Source organism: Mytilus trossulus, chromosome 4 (genome assembly GCF_036588685.1).
Source record: "Mytilus trossulus isolate FHL-02 chromosome 4, PNRI_Mtr1.1.1.hap1, whole genome shotgun sequence".
NCBI lineage: Eukaryota > Metazoa > Mollusca > Bivalvia > Mytilida > Mytilidae > Mytilus > Mytilus trossulus.
This window is the reverse complement of record NC_086376.1, coordinates 39,203,259-39,213,083: the sequence shown is the minus strand read 5'-3', so window position 1 is coordinate 39,213,083 and position 9,825 is coordinate 39,203,259. Positions and strand designations below refer to the sequence as shown.

The following is a 9,825-nucleotide window of genomic DNA, read 5'->3' as shown; positions in this document are numbered from 1 at the left end:
ATATACATTTTTACAGTTGAAGGAGAATATTCTGAGTAAAGTTGAAGTAGAGGCATCGTGTGCTATGTGATCCTCTGGATGTTCTAAAAAAAAGAGTCCGGCTGATGTGTTGGGTAATCCTAAGTTTTTGAGCTGGGCCTAATAACTTCCTGTGATATTTGATTTCTATCAACATTTGGAACTTCTTTGTCAGGTATAGATTTCTTGACTTTGTTAGGGTTGTCTTGTTCCTTGTATACCGTACTGCTGACTTCCCCAGGTTCTGTTAGGAGTTCTTGTTGTGACCTTTTGATTCTACGTACTGTGTTAAGAAGTTCAGAAATATCTGTAAAATTTAAAATGGTTGGTGTTGTTGCCATGTTTGAAGTTGCATTTTCTGTCGGAGGTGTAGTTGTGACAGATGTGTGAGGATGATTGACAGTATGGGTTGCTTGAGGCCCTGTTGTGGAATTAGTATCAGTATTTACTGATTGGTTGTATTTGTTGTCATGCCTAAAGTGAAGGTTTGCTCATGTAAATGTTTGCTGGGCTGGTTGACGGTTATGCTGGTTGTTGACCGTTGTTTAGTGATGGAAATAAGATTTAGGCGGAATATTGGAAAGATGTGGAGGTAATCCATGCGAAGGAAATATTGGTCTTTGCATGTTTGGAAGGTAAGCTGGCATGTGTTGTTGTTGACCTGGCCAATTGGTGCTCATTGGTCTGCACTGATGAAGATATGCAGGTAATCTAGCCATGTAGGCAGGTCCCGGTGAAATTGGGTACTGCATTGAGAGGTGGCTTGTATGATATGGCTGATAGTGTGGCCTAGCTGATTGTGGTAATGTCAGTTCTAGAGTTCTGAGCCTCTGTTGAATGGACTGCAATTCCATGTCGTGCATTTGTCTATATAACTGACGAGTATTTTCAATATGGGTTATTCTATCTTTGATGATATTATTTTCCAATGATGAGATATAAGTATACAAACTATTTGCGTATTGAGGAGTATACTCTGGTTGAATTTCTTGAAAGATAGGTGGAGATTGTTTGTTCGTGGTTTCAGTAGAGCCTGAATGTTGTGTACCTACAATTTTTATCCTCAATATCTTATTCGAGCTTTCCAATTCTTCAAGTTTGGCCTCTAAACTGAGAGAGTATGTTTATAGGTGTGCCTGGTCTTGAAGTGCGTCATTAATTGTCACTTTTTCCTGTTTTAATTCCTCTTCCATTAACGCAATTTGCATTCCTTTTGCCGTAATTCTTTGTCGGATAAGGAAATGTCATTTCTTGTGTCTGTTATTGGGACTCTGTTTGTAAGAGACAGACGTGACTGTTCAGTTGGTTGAGGCAGGTCCTCTATTTGTTCTCTGATGACTGTTTCCTCATTTAAGATAGCCCTGGCAACGGAGACACAAGAAAGTGGTGATGCTACATCCGGAATAACAACTTGCATAAGTTTCTTGACTTTTTGTGTTTGCGTAGTTGGTATATTTCCATCTGCTGGTATAGAGTCACTTGCATTATATATGGTGCAAGTGTACTGAATGATGATCGACTCTTTTTCAAGTTCTTCAATTTCAGATTTATTTAGCTTTTCAAAGGCATAGTGAATCCAATGGTTGCATTTAATGCAGAAGACGCCTCATGAAAGTAGTTTTCGGTTACATTTAGGACAAATATTGTCTGGAGCAGATCTGTCAGTGCCTTTGTTAACCGTGTCCTGGTGGTTTTTGTTAGCCACAGTCAGCTCTTTAAAGAATGTGTTGGTAGTCACAGATTGATCTCCGGATGCACCGTTGTTCAGGAAAGCAGGAGGAGATGTTTTATTTATTTTCTTTACAGGTGTTTGTTGCAATTTAATACATTCTTCCCTAATTTTATTTTTGACAGATGAGAAGTCTTTGATGCTATCTATTTGTTTGGATAAAGCCTGTAATTAATTAAAAAAAACATGTGGTGGTTACGTCCATTCACTTCCACTCTACAGATGGTGTTATATAGGTTGATCATGTAGTGTTGACGGAAGTTTTGTTTGCATTTAACTGCAATACTAATAGATTGTTCTACCACCTAACCAGATTTGTCCTGTTTATCATGTATGCTACATGTGACATCAGTATGTGCCTCAAGATGTTGAAGTAGAGTTTTGCTGAAATGCAGATAGGTTGCTGCAAAGAATTCCAAGATAATATTACCATGTTTATATTGTAAGTCTACATCTGTTGGTCGTATGGTGGCGTCCACTATTTTCCCGATGGCTTTTTGCTCATTCAATAAATTGGATTTTACTGAAAAGTTGATTTTAAATGGAGTGAAGACTTGTGTATGTATCCGGTCTCTAGTTGGTCTTAGACTTGCCATAATAGAATGATTGATTTTAGATATATGTTTTTTTAATCAGACGAAGCTTGAGAAGATGGAATAGCGTGGTGACATCCACACTTTCCAAGGAGAATATTTGTTTCTGAACAAAGTTGGTGTTGGATTGTATCGTAGGTGGGAGCATCCACACTTACCACGTTGTTTAGAGCTGCTGTTAATTGATTTTTAGTTATTTATTTTTATTTTGTAATAGAGAAGTAAATTTCGCCTAATTCCACAACAGGTCGGACTTCCAGGATAAATGCAACCAGATATGTGAGATGTTAGAAGACGCAGTCTGTGAAAAGATGAAGATTTTGGTATAGCGTGGTGACGTCCACATTTACCACTGTGTGCAATACTAATATCCACAAGAGAAGAGTTATTGTAATTGCAGCCAGATGTGTTTGAAATAAGAAGCTTAACGTTTAGTCTATATATTTCCGAATTCAGATGAAGTATTTGATATAGCGTGGTGACATCCACACTTACCGCTAGAGATATTAACAATGTCCACAATAAGAAGGTCTGTGTAATTATGGAGTCAGCTGTGTTTTAGATAGAAGAATTAGAAACTAGCTGAATATTTCCTGGACTATATGTGTATCTTTGATATAGCGTGGTGACGTCCACACTTACCACAACACCTGAGTCTAATATCTGATGCTTTTTGAGTTATTGTGTCCAATACTTGTTCCGAGGGGAGCCACAGAAGTATTCTATCTTTCACGAAGATTATGATATTAAAATTTCCCTCCTTTGATTTTGATGCAAATTAGTTTTCTGGCACCATAATTGCGGCTATATTCTGGCACCGTTGCGGCAATATTCTGGCATCATGTTGAGGCACTGATGCGGCTATAGCATATTTCGTATGCAAATTAGTTTTATGGCATTATGATTGTGGCGCTGTTGCGGCGCTAATACGGCTATATTCTTGTATCATTTTAGTGAAAAAACATGCGAATAGGCCGTGCTTTGTATAAAATGTATTGTGCCAGCAAAAACAAGTTGTCAATGCATATATATGACATGCATTCATGCATTATAAATTTGTAATAACAGGCACATAAAATAAATGTCAGCGGTACCTGCATAAAAAATAATGAAAATTTTTAATGTGCCCTAAGTTTAGCAAATAATATTGTGTTATTTACCAAACTACAAGTATGCATTTAAACTGCTGCAAAAAAAACACAAACTTTAACGATACATGTATAGTGAACTCAGATGAGGCCATGTTATTGAAATACACAATGCAAGATTGATCTTTTCTATACATGCAATTACTTGATATGAGTTTACTTACAAGTCTTCAAATCTTCCAAAAAAACAGCTAGAAAAATTGTCCAAAACTTTTGAATTCAGTTCTACGTAATTAACATTTAAATGACATACAGTTTACAAGTGGGAACAAATCTTATGTACAGGTAGCTAAACAAGGTGTATAGATGTGAACAAATGTAATGTGAAACCAGTGTACACTACACTAAACTAATTGTAAACATGTTTACTCTACACGGCGTTTGGTGTGAACACGGCCTAAGTCTAGTGATGTGACTCTCAAAGATCGATTTAGTTTGTTAATCTCAACGTTGAGAATGTGGATCTGATTGAGTAAGTTATGGTCTTGATCATGCAATTACATCCTCAGGATGGGGTACCTTTATACTATCGTTGTATTTGAATATGGAGTATACTTGAATATTCAAGAAGGTAACCCGGCAGGATAAAAAAAATTCAATGAAGCTTATAATGTCTCTGTACAGTTTTAGTACTAAATCTATTGAACTATTATTTGAACATGTTAGAGATATAGAGCCACCTCGGTGTTTAGTAGTCAGGTTGCATGTAGCTGCCCATACATATAGATGAATATCTTCAAAGTTTTTGATTTCGGTTTTAAAATTTACTTTTAACCAATCAACACACTGTTGTGTAGAGGCCCCTGGTTTGCATTTAAAGACAATTTTGTCATGGAATGAGTTGTCCGATTTTTGATTTCTCTTTCAAGCTTTGTTCCTTTGCTGTCAGATAACAAGAAAGGAGTTCTTCTTTGAATACCTTGTACTGTAGCTTGCTGCCTTGCAATGATATTTCTAAGTTTATTTGTTGTCATTAGTAAATAGTAGATTATAATATATAAGCGATATGAAGACTAGTATGGCAATGGAATGTTCAAATATGAGATGATTGTACAAATGTTCAATAATATCACTAAAATGACGCACAAGCGATGATAATAGTAAAATCTAGATGATTATAAAGAAGCAAAGGGTAGACAAGCCGTAGCCAACACTCACGCCACGTAGCGCGGTTAAGACAGTAACATGGGCATTGAATATAGAATAACCATACATTGTCTCGAAATATCAATGATATTTGTACAAGGCAAAGAAACAGGTAGAAGGCGAGGCTGTGCCGAGCATTTCTACCTGTTTTGAGCCGAGTACAAATAACCGATTGATATTTCGAGACAATGTATGGTTATTCTTTATATACTGCAGCTGTTATAAGTGTTCTAAATGAAGTATTTAGGGTAAAACCCATCATTTTTTAATTTGGAGCGGACGACGTAAAATTTCCGCGAACCTGTATGTTTTATTGGCGTCATAAATAAAACTCTACGGAAACGCATTGTCAACATCATAAACAAGGTGATATACGGTCAGTGACTGTATATCGCATATAAATATACAGTCAATGCAATTTGACTGCTCAAATAGGACAGCTGCAGTATATATGATTTTTTACAGTTTGTGAAGTCTATATTACAGTTCAAAGTGTGAAAAGTAACTATCAAAATGTTAATTTAAGACTTTGGGTGCGATGTAACACTTAAAACATTCAAAATTCTGTGCTGCTAAAAATTCCCTCCACCATGCACGAATCTGGTGTTATTGAGCTCCGACTCGAGAATAAAATTAACTATTTCTTTAGCATATTAAGTAAGTATTTTTTTGATAGTTTTCGTGCTAAAGTTATCTGAAATGATATTTGACATAGAAAGAAGATTGAAGCAATTTTGTTCCGACCTGAAATCATGTCGGAAAGTGCTAAAGGAATTCAACGTATCTCGATATGACTTCGCGTTCAAAAAAAAATAAAAAATGAAAATGTCTGTATAAAAACGTTAAAATTGAATGAGAATGCGAAGTCCTATGTTATAAGACATTAAAAAAAATGAAAATATCAGTATAAAAACTTTAAAAGTTGAATAAGAATGCGAAGTCATATGTTATAGGACTACATTAAGGTCCAAAGGTTTTAATATTAAACTTAGCTTGATTTTAACAAAAATTGAATTATTGGGATTCTTTGATATACTGAAGCTAAACATGTACTTAGATTTTTTATTTTGAGCTCAGTTTTCAAGTTGGTTCAAATCGAGGTACAACATTATTATATTAAGTATTGTGCAATAGCAAGCAATTTTCAATTGCCCAGTATTTCGCAATAGCAAGAAATCTTCAATTGCACAGTATTGTGCAATAGCAAGAAATTTTCAATTGCACAGTATTGCGCAATATCAAGAAATTTTCAATTGCACAGTATTGTGCAATAGCAAGAAATCTTCAATTGCACAGTATTGCACAATAGCAAGAAATATCTAATTGCGCAATATTGCGCAATAGCAAGAAATGTTCAATTACACAGTTTTGCGCAATAGCAAGAAATATTCAATTGCACAGTAATGTTCTGTTTTCAAATTGGTCTACATTAAGGTCCAAAGGGTCAAAATTAAACTTTGTTTGATTTCAACAAAAATTGAATATATGGGGTTCTTAAATATATGCTGACTCTAACCATGTATTTAGATTTTTAATATTTTTACCTGGTTATCAATTTGGTCCACATTGAGGTATAAAGGGTCTAAAATTGAATATTATTTGATTTCATCAAAAATTGATTTCTTGGGGTTCTATGATATGCTGAAGCTAACCATATATTTAGATTTTGGATATTGGAACATGATAGGTAAATTTCCAATTTAAATGTTCAGGGTTCGACCTTTGCGGTCGTATAAAGCTGTGTTCAGGACTGTGTTCATTAGACGTTCGCGGTACCGCTATGTATGAATTGTTACGTCACGCTACTTATGACGTTGAGATTTATGTGCAAATGGAGTTTAGAATCAATGCCTAAAAAGTCTGATAATACCACTCTAAGATATTGGTGCCGTGACCAGGATGAGTTCCAAACTACGTTCTATACGTGCAGGACACAGAAGTGTTATTTCCCGACTTTTGAAGAAATTTGAGGACATCCGAGACGACGGAGATGAGCCCGTGAACACTGAAGAGTTAACTAAAATTGTGAACAATCTGTTGAAGAAACAAGAGACACTACAAAAACTTAATGAGGACATTCTAGAAAATCTGGAAGGAGAAGTAGAAGCCGAGATCGTCGATTCAGATGAGTATGCTTACACATTAGATGGAAAAATAACGCAAATACAAAAGCTCATTCTTGTCAATACATCCACACTCAGTACAAATGCAAAAGATTTCGTCAGTTATAGCGACCCTTCACATTCCGCCTCTTCTCAACCCGCCCTGCTCAGCCCGCTCATGATCAACCAAGTTATGCTCAATCTGCTCATTATCAACAAAGTTATGCTCAACCCGAGATATACAATAAACAGAATACATGTTATTCAAACTTCCGTGTACCGGAAACTCAGTTTTCACGTAGTAACACTAGATTAAATGAGTACAACAAGTTGCCCAAATTTAATCTTCCTACCTTTGATGGTAATATTATGCAGTGGCAGTCATTTTGGGATTCATACGAGACATCCGTTCACGAAAACACTACTCTTGGAAACGTTCAGAAATTTAATTATTTGAAGTCACTACTCCATGATGAGGCATTGAAACCCGTCACAGGGTTTGCGCTTACACATGCAAATTATGAGAAAGCTATTTCTTTACTGCAAGAAAGATATGGACAATCGCATGTTTTTTAAGACAGAAGTATATGCAAGCACTAGTTGATATACCAGCCCCTAAAAACACGATATCAAGCATGAAAAACTACTACGATGAAATTGAGATACACATTAGAGGTTTGGAGTCATTAGGTCAAAGTGAAGACACATACGGAGCATTATTAGTGCCCATCATAATGAACAAACTACCCGGTGAAATCCGCAGAAATCTTGCCAGACAATATAGATCTACAGATTTACAACTGAATGAATTACGTCGTGGAATTTCGATGAATTTTATATTATGGATGCAGGCAAAACTTCAGAACAGTTAAAACCTCCTACAGCTACCGCCGCTCTTCTGACAAATACAAATTCTAGAAATCGAAATAGAGGTAACAAGAATACAAACGCAACTAACACTAAACCCAAGCCACACTGTGCGTACTGTAAGGAGCCACACTCGTCTGTTAATTGCACTAAAGTATCTGATTACAATGGCCGGATGTCAATCGTGAAAAAAGACCGATTATGCTTTAACTGTCTAGGACACCATAGCTTATCCGCATGTAAATCTACAAAAACTTGCAACAAGTGTCACAAACGTCATCACACCAGCATTTGCAAAGACAATGTTAAAACAAATGAAGACAACAACCCAACAGGGGATATAACCGTAGGCACAATACAACACATCGCGGAGGAACCAGACACTGTTTTACACTCGCAATCGACAGATCGTGTACTTTTGAAGACAGCAATTAACCCAGTAAGTGCAGAACATGAAATACTTGATGCAAAAATATTGTTTGACGAAGGCGCACAGCGCTCATTTATCACAGAGGAACTAGCCGAGAAATTGAAACTCAAACCTACTGGAATTGAAAGCGTTAACCTATCCGGATTTGGAGACAATGCAAATAGTGCTAAATTTCGCCATTTGAGAACAGGATTGGTATATCTCATAACTACAGATGGTAAACTGCCGATTCGAGTCTTGATCGTTCCAGAGATCGCAGCACCGATGAGAACCTATGTACGCCAAGCAGCAAAAGTTACATATTTGTCAGGAATCAAATTAGCTCACCCAGTAGCAGCAGATGAAAACTTTGAAATGTCTATTCTAATTGGAGCTGATTACTTCTGGTCAATTGTTCAGAATGATATTATCCGAGGCGAAGGACCGACAGCTGTTCAATCAAAAATCGGATACTTGTTGTCCGGAACGCTGCATTCACACAACTCTGACACAGATGAATACAAGATAGCTTCAATGATGAACGTGATGATCGCAACAAAAACCGATGAGTACGACTTGGAGAAATTTTGGAAAATAGAGTCAGTGGCTACCGAGAAAATTGACACCACAAAGTTAGAAGAACAGATAGATATTTAAAAGACGTATGAAGAGAAACAAATTCGTTACCATGACAACAGATATTTTGTAACGTTACCATGGAAAGAGGATCACCCTACGTTACCGACAAATAAAGCCATTGCACAACGAAGGACGGAAAGTGTAGTAAGAAGAATTTGCAAGGAACCCAAACTACTGGAAAAATATGGAAAAATAATGGCTGATCAGGAGAAAAGGGGCTTCATAGAGAAAGTGGATACTACTAATGAGGCCAATGAAAAGAGCAAAATACACTATATTCCGCATCATGCTATGAGAAAAGATTCAACTACAACACCAATCAGGGTCGTATTCGACTGCAGTTGTAAAGCAACACCAGAATCGTCTAGTCTTAATGATTGTTTGATGACTACTCCACCCAATTTAAATGATTTAGTTAGCATTCTTTTAAGATTTCGTTTACACCAATTTGCCGTTACTACTGATATAGAGAGGACGTTCTTGAACGTTGGACTAGAGACACAGGATAGAGATGTCACACGTTTCTTTTAGTTCGATACACCAACAGACCCATCAACTCCACTATCAACTTACCGATTTAAGTCTGTATTATTTGGAGCCAATTCATCGCTATTCATACTGAATTCCGTTCTACAAAAACACTTGAGAGAGAACCGTTGTGAATATACTGACACTTTAAAGAACGATTTGTATGTTGATAATATGCTCTCGAGTTTTCCTACAGAGAGTGCATTACTGAAATATTTTGATGCACCAAGAGACTTATTCACTAGAGCAGGATTTAACTTGCGCTCATGGGCGTCAAATTCTCAACTTTTGCGAGACCGCGCAAATTCACACAACGTATTAGACAAAGATGAACTCATAAAAGTGCTTGGATTGAGATGGAACACTTGTAACGACACACTTACTTTCGCCAAACCGGAATACACCGATATTGAAGATACACGTATGACAAAACGAGAGATTTTAAGACAATCGTCGAAAATCTATGATCCACTCGGACTTATTGGTCCAGTTACTGTGCGTAGTAAGATGCTTATGCAGACTTTGTGGGAGAAACGATTAAATTGGGATGAACCTCTTTCATCTGAAATTACAACAGAATGGAAGTGTGTACTACGAAATATTAATGAATGTTCACATTTGGAAATTAATAGACCATATTTCAAAG

At 36.5% G+C, this 9,825-nt stretch overlaps 1 protein-coding gene across 1 annotated transcript; it reads left to right on the top strand.

Annotated features, from left to right (window-relative positions):
- Window positions 1-8,846: 8,846 nt before the first annotated feature.
- LOC134716601 (uncharacterized) lies at window positions 8,847-9,182 on the top strand. Its single transcript, XM_063579613.1, has one exon. It carries the CDS (start codon window positions 8,847-8,849, stop codon window positions 9,180-9,182), a length of 336 nt encoding a protein of 111 aa, XP_063435683.1.
- The last annotated feature ends 643 nt before the right edge of the window (window positions 9,183-9,825 follow it).

Bases quoted from the DNA above. Each gene is read 5' to 3' on its own strand.
- LOC134716601 (XM_063579613.1), top strand. From the start codon at position 8,847: ATGGCTGATCAGGAGAAAAGGGGCTTCATAGAGAAAGTGGATACTACT.